Source organism: Poecilia formosa, unplaced genomic scaffold (assembly GCF_000485575.1).
Source record: "Poecilia formosa unplaced genomic scaffold, Poecilia_formosa-5.1.2 Scaffold172, whole genome shotgun sequence".
Classification (NCBI taxonomy): domain Eukaryota; kingdom Metazoa; phylum Chordata; class Actinopteri; order Cyprinodontiformes; family Poeciliidae; genus Poecilia; species Poecilia formosa.
The window spans coordinates 1,017,521-1,044,210 of NW_006800111.1; the positions used below are offsets into that span (position 1 = coordinate 1,017,521).

General features: G+C 39.2%; 1 protein-coding gene and 1 long non-coding RNA gene across 2 annotated transcripts in view; one reads left to right on the plus strand and one right to left on the minus strand.

Annotated features, from left to right (window-relative positions):
• Positions 1 to 5,452: 5,452 nt before the first annotated feature.
• Positions 5,453 to 13,702, plus strand: LOC107837763 (uncharacterized). The gene is made up of 3 exons (XR_001663805.1): positions 5,453 to 5,542; positions 12,468 to 12,471; positions 13,690 to 13,702. It is a non-coding gene; the product is annotated as an uncharacterized LOC107837763 (long non-coding RNA).
• Positions 5,837 to 26,690, minus strand: part of LOC103147004 (calsyntenin-2-like) — a 148,851-nt gene continuing 127,997 nt past the window's right edge. The window contains exons 10-18 of the mRNA XM_007565136.2: positions 19,917 to 20,079; positions 14,339 to 14,505; positions 13,927 to 14,075; positions 9,393 to 9,598; positions 9,088 to 9,255; positions 8,418 to 8,563; positions 8,176 to 8,296; positions 6,327 to 6,517; positions 5,837 to 6,226 (exon numbers count right to left, since the gene is read on the minus strand). Of these exons, the coding sequence (XP_007565198.1) occupies positions 6,008 to 6,226; positions 6,327 to 6,517; positions 8,176 to 8,296; positions 8,418 to 8,563; positions 9,088 to 9,255; positions 9,393 to 9,598; positions 13,927 to 14,075; positions 14,339 to 14,505; positions 19,917 to 20,079 (1,530 nt within the window). The 3' untranslated portion in view covers positions 5,837 to 6,007. The remainder of the gene's footprint in view (positions 6,227 to 6,326; positions 6,518 to 8,175; positions 8,297 to 8,417; positions 8,564 to 9,087; positions 9,256 to 9,392; positions 9,599 to 13,926; positions 14,076 to 14,338; positions 14,506 to 19,916; positions 20,080 to 26,690) is intronic.

The window sequence follows — 26,690 nt, forward strand, 5'->3', positions numbered from 1 at the left end:
GTAAGTCACCATCAACCATTGTTACAGGCTCAATGGTTTAAGCTTGAATAGACAGAGAAGCTGTAAACATAGATTTTAAGTTTTAATAATAGATTCGCAACTGGATTTAGAGCTACAGTTTGACTGGGATCATTCTAAGAGATTTTGTTTTCAGATAAAGTCACATGCAAATTACTCTTTTAACACTTCTAAAAAAAAATGTGCATAACTAGGTATTACCAGATAATGACTGGTTTGCTATAAGCTTAATTCACATGTGTGGAGATGCTAAAGCATGTTTAAAAATGCTTTATTTTCACCTCTTCATCAAATTTCTTCTGTAGCTTATACACAGTTTCTCCCTCATGTCATCTTGGTTGTGATATCCAACTAGAGATTCTCAATTTTCCTTCAAATTGTCTATTTCTTACGGCATTATTTAAAAGTCTATTAAATTTGTATGAAACATGCTTTTTTGATCGGTAAAAGCTGGGTTTTTTTTATTATGCTGACGAAATACTCCGATATTACTAGGTTTTTTGGGGGGGGTTTTCTCCCCGAGTTTGATCTGCAGAATGTTGGATGGGATTTTTCTGTCTCGCTCTGAAGACTTTTGCAGCTTCAAGCAAGTTTTTAGTCCCAGATGTAGCTCAGTCTGATTTGCATTTTAGTGTGAGAATCTTCCCTGCCCATTTTGAAGAATAACATCCGCCCCCAGCATGATGCTGCCACCACAATGTTCCCCAGTGGGAACTAAGTGCTCAGTGTTGGGTTTTCACAGAACATCTGGATTTATAATGAAATTCAGGCGAGTTTTGTTTACTAATGAGATGACTTTTTAAATTTGTAAAAAAAAAAAAAAAAAAAATCTTAAAACCCATGTTATATTATGATTTTACTTCATAACTGTGTTCTTCATAAAATCCCAATAAAACACATTGGAGCTTCAGGGGGTAGAATTACAAACATTATATTAAATCTTCTCTGTATGATAAAATGTAACAGTATTAACGGGAAATAAATTGTCAGTGATGGTTGATATTTTTGGGTTTAAATTAATAAAACTCATTTTATTCTACTGTTGCTCCTGGATCTTGATTTGAGTTGCATTCCACTATAAAGAGGATGATACAATTTTCTGCTGAAAATGAACAGGAACTGTTCATATCTTAGTTTTCAAATGTAAAAAAAATAATAATTGTAGTTTTCCTCTATGCAGTTTGCTTTTTACGTTTCACCCAGCAGCACCAAATTAATCATTTTTGCTGGGTCATGTGGAACTAGTCCATGAACTCTATATGTCAGAAAAGCCCAGTGAGGANCAGATGAAGTCTTGCCACGCTGCTTTCTGCCCTCAGTTCTGCTGAATGTGCATTTCTACGCTTCTTGCGTCCCCAAGGAGGGAGAAATACAATCGACTAATTAGTAGCTTAATGTGGCTTTTTAACCGATAAGCACTGCATGTTCAATAATGCTGAAACGGACCTCAGAGAGCCAAGAATGCAGTTAATAGCTATTGACTTGGTTGAGCCGTTAAGCTGGTGAAAAGGGATTTTCTGTGCTTGGACATTTCTGTCTGTGGCTCGTTCCATCTTTTCTTGAAGAACCTCCTCCAAATTAAAGTTTCATTTTTTTCTTTCTTCTCTGTTTACAAGACTAAGATTTTCTAAGTGCAGATCGTTCTCTTTTCGGCATCCTTCGTTCTCATCTCTTTATGCTGTAAAACCAGAGAAAATCATCAGCACACATGCTTTTAAAGGAACAGGATTCATTTTTTCAGCCACATAGAGACATTTTATACCACAGTCAATGTTATCTATAGTTGTTAAAAAAATGCTACATAAATCAAATATGACTAAAAAAACAAGATCTGACTTTGTAATTTAACGCCTTGAAATTGGACCTCCGTCTCTTTAAGAAAGTTTTGCTTTTCCCAACACTCCACCTTCTGACTTTTTAGCAAATATTTTGCCAACATTTCCCCTTTATGTATCTGAATATTCATATTTTATTTGTCTGGCTGAGTAAAAACATTGAGCAATAGTAATAAGGACAAATACACCAAATAGATCCTGATTGGTATTTATACGTAGAAACATAAACCGTTTTAACCCTGAAGAGCCAAACAGATGGGGTTGGGGGTTAGGTGAAATTATTTACCAAAAAATTCAAAGTTGGCATTTTTAATAGACTTTTAATCCAACCTTTAAAGCAACTTTGCATGAACTGTCAATATTTACCAAATGACACTTCCTGACATAAACATTCATAAAGACTCCTTCGTGTTCATAACAGGCGTTACGTCGCGTTTATGACAGTGTTATATTCTTATGCAATAATATTAGGTTTATTTAATATTAGGTTTATTTCTATTAAAGAAATAAACCTTTAATAGAACCTATCTGAATTTTATCTCTAATGTCGGTTTTACCCTGGCAGAGAAATGGCTTCACTTCTGACAAGAGCAAATAAAGAAACTGCATACGTAAGGTTAGAATATTCTTTACTGGCCCAAACGCTGGAACAGATGCTGTGAGACGTGTAAAAGACATCGCCTGCATCAACCTGAGTTTTCCATCAAAACAAACGTAAACATCAGAACGCTTAGCAACAGCAGCCTTGAAGGATCCAAACAGGGAACGCGCGCGGACGCCGCAGACACAGGAAGCGGAGCCGAGTAGAGTCTAAAACAATTCTTTATTGATCCATTTACAGAAAGCTGTGGGATGACCACCAGATAGAGATAAATCCCAACTATTTAGTTTACAAAAAGAAAAGGAAAAGGATTTATAAAATAACGGTCTTAAACATTTTTACAGGGTTTCGTTTCATATGTAAAAGAACCTCTTTATCCTTAATGTTTACGAAGCATATTATGACAAAGAAAACAGGGCAGTCGTTTCACAATGGTGACGCCACGAGCACAGGTGTTTTAAAGGACAGGTGGACACGCGACATGTCTGTTAGAGAGCACATACATCACAGGTGAGGAGGGGGGGGAACCAAGCTGCGGGTTTTTTTCCAGCCGCTCTAGCCTCCTCGGGTTATAACTCTACATACTGGACACTTAATATGAATCTGTAGGGTGAATTCAGGGTGTAGTCAAAGTTGAGGATGACTCTGGTTCCATCACAGCCGGAGGGACGTAGGAAGGTCAGTGACTGCAGGACAAGAAACGGTTTTCCTCTAAAGGTTCAGGGTGGGAGTTCAAAGAGGCGCTTCACAGATTTTTACAGAGGAGGGTTTGCCGTCGTCGAGCTGGGCGGCTCGGTCAGTGGTGACGTTTGCATAACGCGCTCTGTGGGTCGCCTTTCGTTTGAAACGAAATGTACGTTTTAAAAGCTGGATTTGTGGGGCTGTCGTTAGGATGCAGATGTGGATTATGGAAACCTTTCAGAGAAGGCGAACTCTGAAAAACTTTCACGTCAGCTCTTCCCTTTAAGCGTCTAAAGGATATAAACTGCTTTTGTCTCAGTGGGTGGGAGGAAAGCACCAACACTTGAATGCTTATAGTTCTGGTCAGTTTTTTTTTATTTATTTTTTTTACATCCATTCATTATCGACATGAGTGTATTATTCGTTTGGTTGATTTATTTTCGCTGCAAGACGCTAAGAGACATATATTCTAATATTTAGGGTGTGTGCACATATTTGACCTAGTATCTAATTTGCCATTGAGTGTATTAGAGAAAGTTCAAAAGAAAATCAAATTAGTGCACCCAGCTTTGTAGTGTGTGTGTGTGTGTGTGTGTGTGTGTGTGTGTTAATAGGTGTAATCGAAGTCCAAAAGTGATATAATAGTCATGCGCATGCTGAGTGGATGTAAACTTCTGATTGACGACGTTATGAGGTTATGAGGAGATGGAGCGGGAACCTCTCAGTCAGACTGACTTACGTTTACACGTTACATTTAAAACTCATTTAAACTTGAAAAAATAAAAATATCTTCTATCGCTGTTTCTCAGAGTTCAACCTTGCTGCAGGGTGATGCTGGGTGGTAGTAGTCATGGTGATGCCTATGATCATGAAAGTCCTGTGTAAGTTGTAGACTCACTTACATATTGCTTTTAACCAAACTAGGAAATCACAAGTTTAAAAAAAAAAAAAATCCGCCTCTCTTTACCTTTCATTTTGAGGCCAGTGTTGGCCTTCAGGTCTGAGTTAAAGTAGCTTAATGCGATTAAAGACTTCCGATTCAAGATAGAAAAGCCTTTGGGATAAAAAAAAACAACAAAAAAAACAAAACAAAACATGATTAAGTTAGCTTTAAAAGCCTAGCAAAAACTAGTGGAGGGATGGCTGCTACGCATAATCTGTTGTGGCATGGACATTTTATGCAACATAGAAGAAAAGAGGAATGTTTTGTAATGAGAGATCCCATAGTGTTGACGATGCGCAGGCCGCAGAGCCACAGCGCTGCTCATCCAGAAGAGGGAGGCGTGAGGCTGCAGACGGGGATGACGGACACTGAGCAACAACATCGCTACACCACACAGAATATTTAGATTCAATAATCTATATCTAAAAGTTTTATGCATATATTTAACCTGTGGACATGTGTATTCATATGTTTGATCTGCAGACGATGCGGTTAAGACGTGAACACAAAAAGTAATGTTAGGATAGGTGAACAGAGCTTTGCTTAAGTATTCATAAGCTTGTAAACATTTTTTTATTTTTTTTCCACATTTTGTCCTTCTTACAACCAGACATTTCGAAGGGATTCTATGTGATGAACCAGGACAAACGAGTTCACAAATGTGAAAGAGGGAAAGATAAATGAAATCCACTGCAACTCTGCCATTTCAAGAAGTGCTGCTCAATCCATCGTCTCGACATTTAAATCTGCGATATGCATAGGAAAAACTGCAAACAGGACTGGAAATGAGATTTCACCTAAATTAAGAGGCTTGGGAAGAAGAGCGTTAATCAAAGCAGCAGCTCAGAGGCCTGTGGTAGCGGTGGAGGAGCTGCAGAGAATCAAGTCTCAGGTGGGAGAATCTGTTGATAGGCTATATATATATATATATATATTCTGCGAATTTCCTGAATAGTTTTTTTTTCACATCAACATAGTGAGAATATGTTATTTATTTTCTTTTTACTTTGTTTTCTTGCAATCCACCATTAATCGCAAGTTTTGCAATTTCTGCCAAGTATCAAAATTGTGTGTGTGAAAGCAATTGTTAAAAGAAATGGATTTTTTTAAAAAATCCCCATTTTCACTTTGCCACAAGCCTACTAGATGACACAGTAAACATGTGAGCTGGATGCTCTGCTCACATGTGACCAACATTGAACGTTTTGGATTAAATGCAAACATAACATTTTGCCAAGGAGAACTATCACTACACACGAGCCTGAACGCATCATCACTACTGGGGGAAAAGTAGAGGAGGCGGCATCATACTGTAGGGACGCTCTTATTCGTCAAAGACCGACAGGCTGATCTTTGGAAGACGGATGAAAGTTGATAGAAAACTTAGAGGCTGCAGAAGGCTTTAAATGTCACTCTCTGTTTGTTCTATCACGTATAATCCCAGCTAAAAACATTGAGGTTTGAGTATGAATACTTTTTGTAACACACTGGACTAAATTCTGGGACAAGAGACGAGTTTTATGTGTTATGAAGAAAAACTTCAGACTTGTCTGCGCACACACACACACACATGATAAAATGACACATGTGTTTACTTTGTGTGTTTATGGATGCTCTGCCTCACTGTCGGAGGCGGGAATAATGGCAAACACTCGGACAATGACTTCCAGAACTGTGGCACTGCAGCTAACTGTATAATGTTTGACTTTGTCCAGAAGAGGGCGATATTACTTCAAAAACGACAATATGGGAGAATTTATGTATTTTTCCAGCAAAAGATTGTAATTTATTTTATCAGACAATTTATGTGTGTGTGTGTAGATGTGACAAGCATGTGTTAATGCCTGCATAGTGTATGCGTGTGTGTGTGTCTGCAGTTGAGAAAGATAAAGCCACTGTGTTTGTGTAGACGGATTCCTGTGTGTGTGCTCAGTATGTTCCACATGAACTGTCCCACTCAGGTTTCCCCTTCTGCTTCCTCCCGTTAACCTCTTGTCTTCCTTTGTTCCCCTCCTCTTCGTCTTCATCGCTGCTGTCTGATTCAACGATCGTCATGCCTCCCACCAGCTCAACGTCGTCGTCTTCATCCTCCTCCTCACATTCTTCTCCTCTCGCAGCTTCTCCCGGCGCCTGGGGTCCTCTCATGTCCTAGGCGACAAAATCCAGATCTCACATCCATAGCCGGCGGTCGTGTTCACTGCATCAGAGATAGATAAACCTGCTGAAGACTCGAGACGTTCTCGGTTACCTCCATGGGGTTGACGGTGATGTTGAGCCCAGAGCCTTCCCAGTCCGACTCTGGATCCTTGATTTCATCCTCCTCGTCTCTGGAGCCCTCCTGGTGCGTGGCGTGGATCCTGTAGATCCCGATCACCACGATGATCACCAGGGCGGCGATGCACACCACAATGACAACTGTGGCTGCAGGGGGCGCTGGACCTGGCGGAGAAAAGACAATCACGAACTAGCAGCGTCACTTCAGTTTCAAAGTGTTTTTAATAAGAGACAAAGCTGGAGACATGTAAAGCACAAAAGACGTTCATGGTTTGGTGGCGGCCCGAGCCTCAGGATTACGATGAGAGATAAGAGCGACAAGGTTCAGCGGAAACTGATTCAGTGAATGCATCATGTGCAGCGCCAGCATCACTCTTGAATGCACAAAGAATGTTTACACAAGACTGAACTCTTCAAAGAGCAAGTAGCTGGAATATCAGCTGTTCACTTTTTTTTATTTTTCCCCTCGCTGCGAGCCACATCTTTTACGTTTTGATTGGTTGCACCCTCTCTGGCAATCCTGACCGTGAGATTAGAGCACCAGCAATTCATCGGGATGAAAAAGGCACACAGAGAAGGAAACTAAATGTACATAAGTTAACCTTTTATTTGAACTCATTAGTCTCACTAGTTATAGATCTAACATAAAAAATTAAGACTCCTGCTTTCTAAATAACCTCCAATCCATTTTTCATTTAAACTACGCCGAAAGAAAGACATTACAATCCAACCTGCAGACAGAGTATGAATGCACCGAAATGGACTTGCAGAAACTGTCACAAACACATCAGATGTCAGCAGTAGCCTACAAAACTGTCTTCTGCAGGTTAAAGCAAACTCTTCTTCCAATCTAGTGTCAGCCCAGGACAGAACAGGAGACTTTATTAAAAATCATATCTTGATTAATTTAAAAACCTGGAGAACTTTGTGAACCTTAATGGAACATCTAAAGCCCAAAGGAAGCATTTTAGAGGTAGGTGATGAGGGGAGCCTACATGAATCATCGACTACTGAGGTCAGTCACTTTTTAGGGTTTCTTGATGTCACATAGAAAGTGAAGTGAACTACAACCTGTCAGAAAGTTTTCTCTCTGGAGTCAATTGACCGCTTCCTCTGTAGTGACCATGTTCTGTTTGTGTCATAAATTTTGTTTATGAGTAATTTGTCAAGGAAATCCATGTATAATGGCAGCCTGGGTCTGTGAGAGGCATCATCAAAACTGTGTTATCTATCAGAGGAAAACAATCAGAGCAACCTTCCTCTTCTTAGCTATAGTCTCACCCGCTTTGGATGAATAACTTCAGGGACTTCAGGGCTGAACTTGCTTCACTCCACATTTACAGCTATGAGATGTTTGACGTTTACTCCACAGGCTCTCACTGAGATCATCATCTGTGTTTGTTCTGTTCACATTTTCCTTTTCTTTAAAGGTTTTGGTATTTTATTTAACAGTAGTTTGACAGGAAACAGGGCAGTAGTTTTAAATGTTCTTCACTTCTACATATTTTTTTTCATACTGTGGAAATATGGAATAGAAATTCTTTCTGAGACCTCTTCACATCTTCTACCGTACTCATAATCAGATCTGACCTTCTTTCTGAAGCTCTCTCGATCTCATCATGGGGTCCGGTGACATTTTAGAGGTCAGGAGCACGCCAAATTAAATGTCTAACATTTAGACAGGACGAGCTGCGCTTTAAAATGCTACAGCACAAATTATCATCAGGTGGGAACAAGTTTGATGAGGAAAAAGGAGAAATCCATGTGATCAGACCAATCAGCCAGGTAAGGATATGTTTTCCACTTCTTCATCACTGGCTTACCTGACATGTGTGAGTTCGGGGTGTGGATCATCAGCGGGTGATGGACCGGTCTCATGTACTGGGACTGGGCGGCCATGTGATTGACGTGCTCCATGGGCGCAGTGTGGTGAAGGACGCTGATCTAACGGAGCAGGAACAAAGAGCCGTCATCCTCAAAGACGAGGCCAAAGAAAGGCACACAGTTTAACGCACAAAAAAAGAGAAAAAAGAGAAAAATATTTATGAATAGCCCTAAAACCTGCCTCCAGGTTGAACTCGTTGCTGGTGTAGCGTCCGTTGAGTTCGGAGCAGGTAAGTCTGAACCTTCTCTCCGTCAGAGAGGCGGGTCTCCAGTTCCTGTAGCGCAGCTGCCTCAGGACCTGCTCATAGTGGGCCATGGAGTCCACACCTGTGGACAGAAAAACCCACTGACAAACTACCCTACATTTACATATCCAGTTCAAAATCTGCAGGACGGTTAAATAGATTTTTCTGCCTCTGATGTCTCTGGTGCAGACTTTAGCTGAGCAATAATGACACAGAAAAATGAAAAATGTGGTTAAATCAAAATGTATTTATTAATTTATTTATTTGTTTCACTGTTTCACAGTTTTATCTAAAAAGAAAGTGTACATTTATGGACTTTTAAACAATAAGGAAGACGTTTCACATTTTTAATCTCTACTAATTGCTTCCCAGGTTTTGACCTCCTTTCAGCTACCTTTTAATTAAACTACTTGACTTTTTATCAACGTAAATAAATAAAATGTAAAGATGAATGTGTTGCTTTGCTTCACTCACTGAGATTAGTGGACATTTCCCTCCTACCTCCTGATTTAAAACAGAAGATGGGTTTTTTTTTTCTCCCCAGATTTTTTTATTTTTTATTAAGATTTCTGACAGATACGGTTGAGGTTTTATGAGTGATGTTACCATATATTGATATTCCAGAGGTGGAGTTGGTGGCATCGAGGTGCTTTCCCAGTAAAGCGCTGTGCTGAATCTCCAGGCTCTCTCTCTCTGGTTCCAGTTCGTCTCCGATTACAAGCACATCACAGTAGTCCAGGTTGTGCATCACCTCCATCACCCCTGGCCGGCGGACTGCACACACAGCCACAAAGTTACTTAACATACGAGTAGGAAAAAAAAAAAAGTTTGCATTGATGAGGTCTGGAATTATAAATAAGATGTCAGATATATATATATATAAAAAAAAGCTCAGAGGTGTGTCCACTCACATCCCCCAAAGCTGTCGCTCTTCATCACCGTGCTGGTGATCCGCAGCTCTTTGAAGGGCGCCACGCCCAGCGGGCTGCGGAGGACGCTGGCGGGTCTGACGAGCTGCTTGGATCCTGAAATGGTGATTCTGGGTTCACTGGGCGGCAGCACCATGACCACCGCCTTGATGTCCGGGATGGAGACGCACGTGTCCTCTCCAAAACACCTGACCGGTGGACAGAGGAGGTGTTACAGCAGCACGGCTTATCCGTCTTCACCTAAAGCCTCAACTGTTAGACTCCTACGGTGCCGATAACGTGCTCGATACTCGGCACATGCCTCGTCTTGTTCCAATAGACAATACAAAGCAGAAAACATCCATTTCTAAAACAACGCATGTTTTTTTTTAAGGTTATTCCTTCACCAACTAAAATACAGCGATGTATTATTAACGAGATTTTATGTCAAAAACACAAAATAGAACAAAGGTTTTGAGCAGAAGGAAAAATCATGCATGATTTTAAATTATTTACAAATAATAATAATAAAAAAAAAACAGAAATGCGGTCCAAACACTGCAGAACTACCTTCGTCTCCCGTTACAGCTGTAAGAGCTTCGGGGTAAGTCACCATCAACCATTGTTACAGGCTCAATGGTTTAAGCTTGAATAGACAGAGAAGCTGTAAACATAGATTTTAAGTTTTAATAATAGATTCGCAACTGGATTTAGAGCTACAGTTTGACTGGGATCATTCTAAGAGATTTTGTTTTCAGATAAAGTCACATGCAAATTACTCTTTTAACACTTCTAAAAAAAAATGTGCATAACTAGGTATTACCAGATAATGACTGGTTTGCTATAAGCTTAATTCACATGTGTGGAGATGCTAAAGCATGTTTAAAAATGCTTTATTTTCACCTCTTCATCAAATTTCTTCTGTAGCTTATACACAGTTTCTCCCTCATGTCATCTTGGTTGTGATATCCAACTAGAGATTCTCAATTTTCCTTCAAATTGTCTATTTCTTAAGGCATTATTTAAAAGTCTATTAAATTTGTATGAAACATGCTTTTTTGATCGGTAAAAGCTGGGTTTTTTTTATTATGCTGACGAAATACTCCGATATTACTAGGTTTTTTGGGGGGGGTTTTCTCCCCGAGTTTGATCTGCAGAATGTTGGATGGGATTTTTCTGTCTCGCTCTGAAGACTTTTGCAGCTTCAAGCAAGTTTTTAGTCCCAGATGTAGCTCAGTCTGATTTGCATTTTAGTGTGAGAATCTTCCCTGCCCATTTTGAAGAATAACATCCGCCCCCAGCATGATGCTGCCACCACAATGTTCCCCAGTGGGAACTAAGTGCTCAGTGTTGGGTTTTCACAGAACATCTGGATTTATAATGAAATTCAGGCGAGTTTTGTTTACTAATGAGATGACTTTTTAAATTTGTAAAAAAAAAAAAAAAAAAAATCTTAAAACCCATGTTATATTATGATTTAACTTCATAACTGTGTTCTTAATAAAATCCCAATAAAACACATTGGAGCTTCAGGGGGTAGAATTACAAACATTATATTAAATCTTCTCTGTATGATAAAATGTAACAGTATTAACGGGAAATAAATTGTCAGTGATGGTTGATATTTTTGGGTTTAAATTAATAAAACTCATTTTATTCTACTGTTGCTCCTGGATCTTGATTTGAGTTGCATTCCACTATAAAGAGGATGATACAATTTTCTGCTGAAAATGAACAGGAACTGTTCATATCTTAGTTTTCAAATGTAAAAAAAATAATAATTGTAGTTTTCCTCTATGCAGTTTGCTTTATACGTTTCACCCAGCAGCACCAAATTAATCATTTTTGCTGGGTCATGTGGAACTAGTCCATGAACTCTATATGTCAGAAAAGCCCAGTGAGGAAAGACAGAGGTAACGCTGCAAAATTAAAAAAGAAAAGAATGCAGCGGAAAGCGAGACTTCATATTTCTGCAACAAAACATAGATTTCCGTGGATTACACAATGTTCTTGTACTGTACATGTTTCTGAAAACCGATGCTATTTGTCAAAGCCTCAGGAAATAAGGGTCATGTCCGTAAAACCTATGATTTCTGACATATGATGTCTGACATAGTTATAGTTGTAAAAAAAAAACTGCTGGAACAAGTGACACTGTTTGGAAGCAAAACAGCACTATCAGGCGTTAAAAAAAGAAAAAATCCACATTTTTCCTTAATCACAGGCTGCAGACTCGACATGTCTGCAGAGAGCACATGGAGGACTCTGCCAGCTTTATCTCGACAGCGGCGGGTTAGCGCTGCAGTCAGACAACTTCGATTGTTGTTCCACAAGCTCGTCTCACTTTATCAAACAACGCGTGTCTGAGCTGACCCTGGCCCGAGTTTAGAGCTTAATAAAAGAGCAGTAAAGGCAAGAAAAACACTCTGATACCAAACCCACAGATGGGATATGGATGGAAGTGGACTCTAAATATAAGATAAAAGATAAATCTACAACTAGTTAGTCTCAAAGTGGCGTACAGAATCAGTTTTACTTTAAAAAATGTATGTAGTGCCATGTAATGAGTAATCCATTACTCTGGATGGATTAATGTAGTTTAATAGGTGTGACACTCTTCACAACAAACAGCCAAGAAATGTTGCTATTTTATATATGGAGGGTGGGGGAATCCAAATGTTAAAAATCTCAAGAAAACGTGGCAGATTGTGTAAACTGAAAAGGAGAGTCGGCCTGAGAGGCTGACCTCGTCATCCTGATCTGCCAGATTGAAAATCAATCGAGTTCAAACCAAATTTAAAAGATGGATAACAAACAACAAACACGAGGAAGGACGAGGAGAGTTTGTGCTCTGTGCAAACACCATCAGGCTTTATTTCCTGGATGTACATCTGCTTTTCTTTCATGGTTTAATTGATTTTACACTAATGGTTCGTTTTTGCCCATCTCACTGAGTGTTCAATGGCTTGAGGACAAAGTCAAACCCAACAGTTCAGCCAGGCCTTCGTACCTCCTTCACACCTTATTACATACTCATCGTTTCACAAACAGGGAGTCTTCACCAGAACTATCGCCCAGTTGTGTCAGAAAAATGTCCTTGTGCTGGAAGTGAATCCTAATTTAGCGCTTTATTGCTTAAAAACCGGTGGAAACCATCGACAAATTTACGACCAATTTAATGGAGATACTGTTGCTGTGGTAGCGGTACTGTTCATCGAACAGGATTGGGTGTGTCACATGTACCATGATTTATTTCAGGAGACTGTAGAAATTGTAGATGCTGTAGGCTGCATAACAATAAATTTGTCGTGTAAATGCATTTTTGGAAAGTGTAAAATGTATCAATGCAACACTGAGGACAAATTATCTGAATATTTAACCCCCGTAGGCTCAAGAGAAGCAGCTTTGTGGTTCATTGTTCTCGTTTGTGCGTCAGATTTAGGGCCGTACCAGAAACAGGCAAGTACAGAAGTTCCGGCTCAAGATTTTTGTATTTGAGAAAAAAAATTGTGAGTAATTTCGCTAAAACTTTTAACACATTACAACCTATGACAGTAATTAATCAAAATAAAAGTATTCCACCCTTATAATTACACAAATGGTGAAAAACTTTCAAGATTAGAGTTTAAAAACCTTAAAATATTACTTTGACTTGAGGAATTACTCCCTTTGACTTCAAGGATTTCTAAAAGCGAAAGTTTGTAATTTCAAACCTAGTGAAGAGTTAAAATCAGGAACTTCAAATGACTATAAACTAGGGTACAAATTAGAAAACTATCCTGACTGATAAATGTTTCCAAACCATAAACATACTTTTTGCTTCACCAGACAGCTGAGGGCAGAAGTGCATCATCTGAAAAGTGTTACAATTAAGGCAGAAAATATGTGCAGATGAATTTTAACTAAGATCAAGCAACCCAAACCTCCCTGAATGAAGCTCAATCCCAAAGGTCTGGGGTAAAATCAAACGTACTAACCCCCTAACAGGGCTGGTTTAAGCAGCAGTTCTACCCCAGGAGTCTGTTTTACACTGGAAGTTGCAGAGGAAATAAGCTGAATGACATTAATCTAGCAATAACAATATGCTAGGTGCTTGAATAACCGAGGTTATTACTATGACTATTGCTGCAACAGAACTCATTGTGATGATGTTAAAAAAAATCCCTACAGTTTTATTTCTCAGCAACAGCAACAACGTTTAGAGTCATGACAATAAACAAAACAATTCTTATTTGAGTGTCCATTTCATTTTATGTGTGTAAACTTCGATATGCACCATAAAGATGAATAAATCCTCTAGAATAGGTTTAGATGATTTTATGTTTTAAACGCATCACTTCACTTTCACAGGCATCTTGTCTAAACACTTTGGAAGAGCCTCGAAATGCAAACGATGAAGACATCAGGTGGATTGTGGTTTAAACAAGCAGATATTTAGGAGAATGCAGTTATGGGAAACGGATAAGGCAATGTTCAAATTGTGCTTCGTCTTACAAGTAAAGTAAGAAATGCATCCAGTAAGTAACCGAGGACTCACTGTACAGATGTGGAGATGTGCAGCCGCCTGAGGCCGGGTGTGGGGAACTGCCGAGAGTTGATGTAAGAGACTTTGGTCATGGCTGTGTTGATGCTGTCCACATCCTCTCCTTCCACCACCAGCACCGACTGGGCCGGGTTGAAGTGAAACTGGACACACAAGGACAACTTTAAAATCTCACCTCCCATCGGGTTTATGTGACTAATGGCCCTGATCTTTAATCAGAAGTGTTTGTAATGGACTGCATTTATCTCCAAATCTATTCCAGATTAGCTTCAACATGAGCCTTCGCTGACTATGTGTGACAGTGCGATAGTTCTGTAGCAGAAATGAGATGAGTATTCCCTGCACCACCAAACAGAGGATGAAGTGTCTTGTGAAAAAGCGACTGTGTCTTTGTATTTTCATGCACCTTTATGTCCTTAGCAAGGCTTTCGAGGGAGTTAATGTCAAGGCCTTCTTTGCAGGCCTGCAAGCAGGAGATAACCTTCTGGGTTTCAATGCGGCCCGGTCGGATCGTCAGACCGGAGAGGCTGCCGTGGAAATACTGAGTGAACCTCGGCGTTGCCACCTCGCCACCTGACGGGAAACCGAGACAACATGGTGTGTTGAGAAAAAAAAAATGGAGAAAAAAGAGAGGCAGCGGCAAAGAAAAAATGTTAGAAGTGATGCTAAAAGGCAATTCTGGTAATAGACCTGTAAGAGACCAGAAGATAAAATATTCCAACTAAGTTAAACGCCAAAAGCAATTTCTTCAACTCGAACAGGAGCCAGAAATACTGTTCATCTCTAAACTTTGAATGTGAAAAATGTATGCACAGGCTGAAAGTTAGTAAGTTAGTGTGTGTATTTTTGGATCACTGACTATATTTATACAATACGTATACTGTATTAAAGCTGAATAACACAAGAGAAAACATAAGTATGAGAAAAGTAGATCCTGGGATGACACATTTATGACTAGATCTGTTGTCAGATTGCAGAGTCACCATCTAAATAGAAACCCAACATCTAAACAAACATGTAAACATGTTACAATTATTATGATCTGAGTTAGGAGAGCGTCTCCCTCTTGCATTCACTTTTTAAATAGAGAGAAGATACTTGGATATTCTTGGCAGATAAAATTATCTGATTAAACTACAAAATGCATAACACAAACAAAAACAATAAAAACAGAAAACAGTCCAGGAAATTGCTTTCAAATAAAGTAAAACAAAACAACAACTCCCTACTGAATGCAAAAAGATTATTTGCACGCTAGAATATTTTATAGCTGCAACGTCCTCCTTAAAATGAGCTTCTCTGCATTTTTTAACACTTTAAAAATATTTTGAGCGGTCCAGACAAGCAAGCTGGCAAGAGCATTGGATTTTAAAACGGTGCTGCCTGACAGTAGTTGCTGGATATTTAATAAAGAAGATTTTATTGGTGGTCTGCTCAGTGTGATTCCCACCTTTTCCCAGTTGTCTCACGCGTCTCAACAAAATAATCACATCCTACTTCTCAACACTTCTTCTGTAGGCTGTCCAAATTATTTTGTTGCTCTGGAACAGAATAAGGTTTAAAGTCACTTCCTTCTGCAAACTTCTCCTTGAACAACACGTGTTCTGCAGGGAACAGCCTGGGGAAACGCAGACAGATACCGTGGATACTGTCATGAGCAGCTAACCTGCATTTAGCTGGAGGCCTCGCTTCTCCCTCAGCTCGGTCAGAGGGAAACATTCAGGAGTGTGTGCACATGTGGACCTGTGTGAGTTGATCCTATCGCAGAAACACTGTTTGCCCTGAGCAAGTTGGACAGCAGCTTCTCCTCCAAGCTTATGTCCTTCTCCTTAGACTCTGACAAGGCGCAGAATCGCTTTTTGACGCAAGTCCTGAAAGCAGCAACTGCAACCACAACGTCCGTCTTGTTTACAGTATTTCCTAAAACACCAGGAACATATTGGCAAAAGCTGAAGGAGAAAAGATAAACCCTCAGTCATTTTGTTGGACAACATTAAGATTTAACTGCAATGTTGGATCAGTTAATCCTTTTACTATGAGATTTTGTCAATAGTTTTTGCAATGTCACACTATTTTATACCCCAGAGTCCCAAAGATCTTGATTTATACTGATGCCTGGAGAGAGGCACAGCGGCATAAAGCAGGATGGATGTATTATCAGTAAAGTCAGGGGACTGTAGTGGTCAGTGAATGTAGTGGTCATTCACTGACCACTACATTCTACAGTTGCAAAAAACTGTTAAGCTGTTTTTTTGCAACTTAACATTTTGCAAAAAACAAAACAAAACAAAAAAAAACAGACTTTACTTGATTCAAGTAAGTGAATAGCCTCAGTGTTGATACATGACTGTGGTCATGAAGCGATAATGTGATCGAAAAAGGCAAAGTGTTTCATTAGGGATTATGATCTTTGTACAGGGTTTACTGTTTGTGCACATACACTAACATATTACATAATTTGGTCTCTACGCATGTGAAAATGCTCACAGCTTCATTATCAACATTTCAGGAGTTCAGCGTTTTACCTTTTTTTTTTTTTTTTTAGCTCTGTATCCATAGTAAAGTGGATGGGTCATTCTGTTTCCGATAATGTTTGGAAAGTTTGAAGGTTTTTATTTCAAAGAGCAATCTTTTCCATAATCAGGAGCTTTCTTCCTTTATCTAGAGAGTGACGAGCAACGCACTGCACAGGTCAGGTTAATTAACTTGTTGCCATCAAGAAACATTAATCACAGCAGCAAACGTTTCCGACAGGAATCTCAAATAAACTCAGATAGTGACTTTTTAAAAATATTTTTTAGAGCATTGTACAGTTCTCATAAAGAATAGGTACTAGAGTGATGCACACAGTCTGTTATTTGAAGGTTTTACTTCAATTTTTTTTTAAAAATCTGAGTCTTTTTCAGACTTCGAGTTTTTCACCTGTAGAATTCAGTCAGCATAAAAACAACATAATAAATGAAAAGTGGTCAGCGTTTTTGTTTTTCCACAGCTGGTCTAGTCTAAGTCAAACACTGCTGGGTTGTGCAGCAACAAGCTTCCAGAAGAGGAGGTGAGCCTATCTATAAGTAATTATAGATAGAGTCAGTCCCTCTGTACTGAACTGGGCAGGATTATAACTGAATCCAATACAACAATTTTATTGTATTTGACTGGAGCATCTTTGCTTTTTTCTTTAAAGACACCAAATGTTGTTGGAAACTTGCGTTTTATGAAGTAAATTGAAATGGATTGTTGATTGCAGCACTGCACTAGCTGCTCTTTTCTGCTGCTGTACCACGTATGAAGAACGCCACGCTGTACTTTATTTAATGCCCAGCATTATTTAATGCTGTGGCCCCACATGGGCGAACCCATGTGGGGCCACCACCATATAGGGTCCATGTAGGGCCCATGTGGGCTGTGGCCCTACATGGACAAACTCATGTGGGGCCATCGTGGAACCCGTGGACAAACCCATAGGGGACCCATATGGCCTGCCCTCCTTTTCCCCACATGGGGCCCACCTAGGCATGCTGGCTGGGTGTAAAAACATTTTTCACTTCCTGTACGTAATGGCTTCACTCTTTCCTTCAGTCTCATCCTCTTTACTTTATTATATAATCGCCATGAATGTGAACATCCTTCGGCAAGTTAAATAAAAAAATATGCACATATTTGCTATTTAAGCTCGATAAAAAGTCGACTGCGTTGCGCCAATAAAAATAAAAAAAAAAATGGTTGGAATCTGTAACCCTTTTCTTGTTAACCTTGTAAAGCAACCACAGACAACTTATTTGGCTCGGAGGGCGGTGAAAGTAAAGTCTGAATTTCTGTTTTCATTCCACATTTTCCTGATTGCTAGGAAAAGAGGATGGAGGAACGAGAGAGACTCTGAAAGGCAATCTTGCTTGCTAATGGCCTGCAAAGTTATCAGTTGCGGCTTAGTGAAGCTTAAAGCGGCTTCATTGGGATGTAATAGCTGGAAAACTTGTCCCCCATTCACTCCTGCTAATCCTTCCTTCAGGGCCTTCTCTCACAATCAAAGATTCGTAGAAAGAGGCAGCTCGAGAGGGCCGGATGAGGCAATGAAGCAAAAATGATGACGACAGAGAAAATTGCAATCAGGCGCAGAATGAAGGAACATTTAAACGGCAGCCGAAACGACATTAGGATCGAAGCGTTGGAGGACGCTCGCGAGTCTCGAGTGTTATTTGGACGAGCCGCCGAACTGATCTATCCTGCGCCGTTCTGCCCTGTGAAGCACTTTTGTGCCATTTCTCAAGTAACAAACACGGCAGCATTCATCCCACCACGCAATCACTACTTACTTTAATTTCCCGTCGGTGGAAATGACATGCAGAGTCTGCTGCTGATATTCACCCCGCTTCAAAGAGGAAACATTCGTAGCCTCGGGGTATGAAATCTTAATCCCCTAATGCATTCTAACAGAGGCTCTCCTGCTTTCTCGCTCTTTCTTACTGGTTGGGATTCAGATGTAATTTCCAACATCTCGAATTCAAAAGCCGTCGCTGCTTACCCATATAATTTTGTGTGTCACCAGTTTCAGAGTGAATCCAGGTCCAAAAAAACGTACAAAATGTAACAAGCTAATAAAACCTGCAGCTCATTAGTTAATAATAGGGTCATTTGGCTTTTAATTTCACACTGCTTTTAATTATTGACAAATAGTATTTATTAAACAAGACTTCAGTAGCATCAGTCCTCGTATCTAAAACGGTTAGTGATTCTGACTATCTGACCAGTCACACCCAGACATCAGCAATAAACCGTGAGCAGGAAATAAAACGTTGAGCGTCAGTAAAATGTTCTGTAGCAGCAGAGCCTCAATTAAGTGTGTGTCCTGCTTTTATGCATTCGTTTAAACTTTCTTCAACAGCCCATATTTTGCACCCACAAACCAGTTCCTGCCCACTAACCTAAACTATTGTTTCTCAATTACTCTGAAAAATCTTTCCAGGTATTTTTATGAGCTATGGATATAAATGACTGACATACTTTTTCTAACACAAGTAAGTCTACTAAAGCAGAAAATGTGTGGATGCACATTTTTTGCATTTTTTTTTTTACTGTGAAGGTGTGGTAAAGTAGTTTTAACACTGATTTAGGACTTTCCTTCCAGGAGTCTCTGTGACTAATAATAAAACGAGAAGAACATGCCATCAACAAAGCTTTAAAAAGGTGCAATCTGACAATTGTATTTCAATTCATGGTGTAACATTACGGAACAAGTTAAATGGGGAGTTAAAACAAAATCAAAATGTAATACAATTTAAAAGGAAATAAAAGGTCATTTTCACAGGATATAGAAATATGGGTGAGAGTTAGCACAAATGTGTATATGTATGGATGTATGTAAATCCAGATAAAATGGAAAATTAACATACGTTTATTTTTTATTTAATAATGAGGGTCCATCTGACAATATGGTGTGAGTTTATGGGGTAGGAGATCATAAGTTTCTGACTTCTTCCTACTTGTTTTTGCATTCCTTGTTCATGTGTGTGATTTTATACTTCTATCATGTTCGAAATATCTATCTATCTATATATCTATAGTTTGCCTCTTAGCAAATTTTGTTGGATGAAAGACGGTGTTGCTCAAGTAAGAAGTATGATTTCTCTGTTTTTCCAACTCTTATTTTATTTTACATTTGAATGTTGTAGGTGCCAATAAAACGCTACAAAGCAACTAAATGACAAATGGGATTATGAATAAAGGCATAGGGATGTTTCTTTTGCATTGAAATGGAAAATATTCTGATATTCTGTGTGATTAAAAAAAAAGAAGAAGCGCAGCACAGCCTTGAGATGAAATACGCTGCTGCATATAAAACATCTGACAGAGCAGTAAACAGCTGTCAGCAGCTCTGACAACATGCTGCAGCAGCCGTTCACCTTCTTTAATGCATAAAGCTCCATGTTGCATAAACAAACCTGTACGTACACATACAGGCGTTCATCCATAAATACATACGTACTGACCTTGCCAGCAGGCACCCACAGTCAGCTGGGTATCAATCTTTGAGGAATGAATCGGCCAATCGTCCGTCACCAGGTATGGCTCGTAGGTCACGCCGTCGACGAAGAGCGTCACTGCAGGAAACTCCACGTTGATCACGTAGTAGTGCCACTCCTTGTCACAGATCTGGAAGGCAGGGAGAAGCATCGCATCGTCTTTCAGGTTCCCACTTATTACAAAGCAAATCAAGCCTAATCTTCACAAAAGGACGGCTTCAAAAAGGTTCTCCAGGAAAACCGGTTCATTTTTTGGTGAGAATGCAAGATTGTTTCAATCCACTGTTTTGAAGGAGCATCTCACCTTCTGTAACTAAGATGCAACAAAGCCTTCGCCTCTTCCCTGGATCATTTGCTGCATGTCATTAGACAACTAATGAGGTTTTCAACTAATGAGGTGTTCATTAAAGGCGCTGAGCGAGAGAAGAGTGGCAGCTACAGCCAGAAACTTTTAACAAAAGATGGAAGGATCCTTTGAATTTTTAGGGAAATCCCTATAAGGATGCCTTTTCTTCTCCTCATGTTCCCTCTTCACATTATAAATACAAAACACATCATCCACTGCACAGAGCAAATGTTATGGAAACACGGAATAAATAATTGACATCTTTACTTAAAAGATGTCTATTATAAACAAGTATGTCTATGGACATAAATCTCTAAAGGATTTCCAACACCTTTATAAATATTTTTCTATATTACATGCAATTGTCGCACTCCAACCAATTAAAATGAAGTAAATATCTGATTTTTTGCATCAGAAAGCAGGTAACATGATCCCCCAGTACTCAACAGCAACGAAGGCAAACTACTCCAGTACACATGCATGCAACATGCATGTTCAGGGGACGACACTTTCTGATGCCACCCTGGGAAACCGCCCATATAACCCATATCTAAAACTGCCACTATATGCACATTTTCAAAAAAACATTTTATTGTATCACACCAAGCATTTCTGAAGATTCTCAGTTTACCAGGTTTTATATTCAGGATTTCAAGGAAGTCATTTTGTTTTGAACATTAATTTAAAATGTCCCTCTCTGGGTGCTGTAGTGGCGCAGGGGCAAAGCACAACCCACGTATTGAGTCCTCGTGGTGATGGTTGCAGGTTCAATTCCCAGCCTGGCAACATTTGCCGCATGTCTTCCTCCTCTCTCATTACCCTCTTTCCTGCCTAACTCCTTTCAAATAAAAGCCACTAGAGCCAACAATAACTAAAAAAAAAGTCCCTCTCCATTTATTTCCTGGGTGACGAGGCAGCAGTCGCTTGTAATACAACCGGCGTAATTCATAGATGTGCAGAGACACAATAAAGTTGAGAATTTTTCATTTAGGTGGAAATAGTAGCCTGATTATTATGCATTATGCAAAATTAAAAATTTCAGATTAATCGCATGCGCCAACTCGTTAATGTGGGCAGTCTTATATATTGCACAAAGCATAAGCAAAGCCTCATACCTCATAAAGTACCCAGACTTTTCCTCACATATTCAAGAAACTTCAACACTTTTAATCGACAAAGTTAGCAACAAACAAAAAGCAACAAACAAAAAAACAGAAAGTTGCACGCAAAGAAGCTTTTGCCATCTCGTTCTGAAGCCTTCTGCAGATCAGCACCTGATTTTCCCACTCTCATAGACGTGGGTTGCTTTTGTTTGTCTCTTCAGAGTTGATTCCACTTCTGTTGTGTGAAGCACGTCTTGACATGCCTGAGCGGGGGCCTCGGGGATGTTGCTGATAAGCTGCGTCTCGACCCTTTTTGATGCTGATTCTGTCGCTTTTGTTTGAGAAGTTAAGATTCCACCGAGTTGATTTCAGCTCTGCACTGCAGCCAAGCCTAATTACTGTTCATGCAGTTAAACAATTATCTGATCAAGCTGTGTAATCTGAACAATGCGGTTTTGTTGTTCAATGAAGCCGCAGAAGCATTTGATCATTTTTTTAAGTCATAATTACAACCTGGATGCATGCGCAGAGCGGAAAACTAATGATGACAGAGCATAAATCAAGAATAATGTGTTCGTAGATGCTTCATGTTAAACTGATAAGCAGAAGGAAAAGTATAAGTTGCTCATAAACAGTGTGCAAACATTGACACCAGCCTAAATGTTTTAAACTACACAACGGATATCATCTCTGCAGCCACAGCCAGGTGCAGAAGAGATAAAAGAGCTGAAGAAGAAAAAATACTGTGCTTTTTGTTATCATTTTTAATTAACAGAGAGGAAGTCTGATGAGGCATTCATTAAACGATAAGAACAACATCTAGAGTGGAGGAATCACTTCAGAATGACGTTGTTTTTAATCAATAAATGATGGTGCCGATTGTAAACAACAATCCTGCATCTGGAATCAACAAAGACCTGGCTGAAAATAAAATGATTCTGAAATAATTACATGTGCCAGGCATGTATATATATATATATATAAAATACTATTTGTACAGACCAGATTTTCTATATTAGAATAAATGTAGGAAGAATGGAAAAGAAACAGCCGCGCACGATTACATTCTAGTAATTTCCGCTCAGTAAGTTCATTTATTTTAAAAAGTGTCTTTGACTCACGTTGTGCAGCGCTGGCTGTGCGCCTGCTCTCCATCCTGAGCGATACTGGCAGATTTCCTTTGCAAAGTTAATTTATTTGGAATCTCTTTACTAAACTTGGCATGTGAAGCTTTACATGGAGCATTTTTACAATCAAGATTTGAATTCTGTATGTTAAACTGGAAAAAAAAGCGCCCAGATTTCCCCCACGTCTAAAAGCAGACAGGTTCAGCTCTACACTCAGTAATATCCCTGCTTGTTTTTTGTTTTTGTTTAGTAAGTAGCACAATAGCAATCCTAAATGCAGTGTAGATGAATAGCTCCAATCAGCAGAACTTAAGCAAATGTCAGAAACATCAGGGTTTTTTTTTTTTGTTGGTGAAGTTGTTAATAAAAGAAAAAACAAAATTTGGTGCAAGTCTGAAGCAGACAGTCTGCATTTCATCTTCCATTTGACTTCCAGTGACTGATCAATGCATCAAAAAGTTGTTGGAAGGCTATAGATTGGTAATCCAACCAAAAGGTTCATGTTTAATCTGAAGTCTTTTGCATCAAGTTCAAGTTAAGTTTCCCGTCTGCGATGGGGGTAACTCGTATCTAGTCTGCAAAAACCAGTGCATCAGTGTAGGATTTTCTAGTCATCAAGAGAAAATTCTTAAATGAGTATTTAGCTTTAAATTAAAGGTTTAATATCCTTTAAATGAAACATTTTTGCAGCTTTCTAGAAGTTTGTTCCAAATTAGAGGAGCACAAAAATTGAATTCTGCTCCTCCGTGTTTGTTTCTGACTTTGGGTACGCAGAGCAGACCTGATGCAACGATAATAGATCTGTAGTGTGTTTTGGTGCCAAGCCAATTAATGATGTAAAAACTAACAATAGCATTTCAAAGTCTATTCTCTGAGTTACATGGAGCCAGTGTAGGACGTTTAGTACTGGAGTGATGTCATCTATTTTTGTAGTTTTAGTGAGAATGGGAGCAGCAGCTTTGGAAAACCAAATTAGAGAGTTTAAATCTACAAGCAACCCCGACTTTAATATCTAATTTAGCTGCAACACATATAAAGGGAAGTGAACTCTTCAAAAAAACTTGAACCTCAGGAATAGGGTGAGGGTTACACTTTATCGAGGTTACACTATCTATGACAAAATTTAACACAAAAAAGAATGAAACAAGGCATAGATGCATTGTTAGATAAAGAATAAAGCAAAAAAAATAAATAATTACGTGAATCAAAACAGAAAACTCTAACAAAGTATTAATAATAAACCTAGAATTGACAGAAGCTTCTTCTTCTCTTTGTAGGAATCAAAGGTTGACCTCAAAAGTTTCTGTATTTACACTGCAGGTCTCAGTCTGGCACATACAGATTTCCTGCAGCCTTATTGGTAAAGTTAGACTTTCAGAAACATTCAGGGAAAACCTTGGATAAGTTCTGCTGGTGGGAAATGATTTTCTGAGTTTGACCCCCACAGTGAAGAAGATGATTTCTTTTGTATTTATTGTGTTATTCACTCAACTTCTTTTTGTCTGGGTGTAAAAACAGAAGAAGCAGAATCCAGACAGAAACTGAGAGATAAAACACACACACACTCAAATAAAGACCAATTCTCCATAGTTTTTAATGTTGCTTTTGGAACATACTCTCTGCAACTGCATTTATTGAAAATCCTTTCCAGGAAGCATCCAACCCAAAAGCGACAGCTCAAAGGTCTTAAATAAAACGTGAGCACTACAGCGAGTCAGCTGAGTGACGGACACTAAAAGAACTGAAATGTCCATACAAATCTGCCTCAGTGCCAAATTTAATCTGATCTCAACACATGCGATTACTCTAATTACCAGGTGTTAACCTCCGAATCCGCAGCAGCACTCGGCGAGCTTAGGCCGCTGACAGACTTCAAAATATCAGAAATTACGCTGGCATAACACGGGCACGTGCGTCGCACATAGACCTCATTAGCAGATAAAATCAGCAGATTTTCTTTCTGCTGCTGAGGCACGTTTAAACACACACAGCTTGCCTGAAAACATATTAATCAGTGGGAGGTTGAAAGCATTTCTTCCTCGGCGTCAGTGTAACGAGACGTTGAGTGTTGAAACACTCTAATGAGCCGGTCCCAAGGCGGGTTTAAGACCCGCTTATGATGAACTCAATTATCAGAGCAGTCCCTCAGCAAAGACACGGCTACAGCGATACCACGCCCACACGAACGCAGATACATTTCAGGTGGTTTATTTATTTATTTATTTATTTTTGCCTACATTTGGACTTTATCATTTTTATTCCACAAATCAGAAAGAAAAAAAAAGTTTGGACACAGAGAGGATGAATGTAAACATTGCAGCACGTCAATCTGCATTTCTAATGCTTATTTATTAACCACCAGAGTTAATAGTTCTCTTTTTTTCATTTAATGAAATACCAATTATTTTAATGGCATAATCAGTTTAATTACATTTTAAGGGTAAAAGAATTCAAACTTATTGTGAGTGAAGTTTACAGAAAGCGTGTTGCATATTAAGCGCATTACAACTAAACACTTCTCCTATGTATGTTTTCTGATAATTATTAACCATCACTGGCAATAATCGAAATGGGTGAGAAATTGAAGGGATACAGAGACAGGAAGGATGTGAGAAGAAGAAACAATTTGTGTTTTTGGGGGGTGGAAGAAGGATTTTGTGAGGCTCAGGATGGGAGGAAAAGTGACAGATCAGGAGAAGCAGGTGGAAGGACGCCGAAGGTGTCAAACAGACAAGCAGGAAGGTTCTGATGGATGAGGTGAGTGGAGAGAGGAGAAGACGGGATGCAGAGGCTCTGCAGAGTTGGAGGTCTGGTTGGGCCAGAGGGAGCTGCAGATGTTCAGACTGGAGAGCAGCATCCCTTGGCTTCTTGCTCTGTCTGCCTCTGGCTCCACAGTCCTCCTTTCTTTTTCTCTACCTTTTTTTCTCTCCACAAAACACGGCGATTTGTGGTGATTTTTGTTTTCCCTATGAGAAAGTAGAGGCAGCTCCTCTCTTTCTCCTGCAGCTCTTCGTTCCTGATTTCTGCCTTCGTTCTCAAATATTTTGTCTTTCTTGTGGTCGATAGATGATGTTTGACTTTCTTTCTTCAGCTCTCTCTGCTCCCCCTCAGACATTTACTTGCAGCTTCCAGTTGTTCATTTTCAGAATATTCTTTTCTGCATTTAGATCATTCTCTGCCTACTAGTTCTCATTTCTAGTTGCTTCCAGTGTTTGTTTTTCTCTTTCTCTCAGGATGAAATGCAGACTCCATCGGGTCCAAGTCGCTTTTCATTGACTTGACACTCTTGGCCTCGCATTATCTGCATAATTATGCAGGAGAGTAATGATCTTTTCTTTGTAAACATCCCAAAACTTGTTTTCCATCAGAGAAGACCTGACTGACCCGTTAGTGTGGCGTTTAATGCTGAATATCGTCCTTGATGTTTTGCAGATCTAAACTGATTTCTCTCAAGTAGATTATTTTAGTTTGGTCAGAAGAAGTTCGTTTGGTAACCATGAACAAACTCCATGACTGTTCTTCTGAAAGTTCCTCTTTTAAACTGTTGCTATGACTACAGGTTTTAACACTGATGTGCTTTCAATGTTAGATGTCTGTTCGGGTTTATGACTTCAAAAAAAAAAAAAGAAAAAAAAAAAAGAAAAAGAAAGAAACCATCTTCTTGGTTTATTAGAGTCTCTCCACATTTCTTTACTCTTACAGCTTTCGATTGGTTTGACATGTACAGCGGCGACAGCAGTGGGAGTTGCTACGACCTCCAGCTTTTTCAAGGACTAAGACAATCAATCAAGTTATTTATGGCTTGGATTTATACACACTATTCACATGCAAGCTTTGAGAGACTGTCAAGCTGGAATACCTATGATTAATCACGACTTATGAACAGCACACACAATCAGTAACAGCAACATTATTTTTTTTTTCTGTTAAAGTAATTTTTAAATATGCAGCATTTTTATAACTAAAGGTAACATGCTGTAAAATGCAGAATACCGCTCCTTTAAAACGTTAAGTGTTGACATCCATCTTTGCAGTCCTCTGAATGATATTGTCCGCTGAAAGATGTACATGCTTATCATAATACATTTCCAATCAATATGTCACACTTGCATCAAATGACCCGTTGACATGGAATACACTTGTATATTTTGTGTAGAAAAAGGCC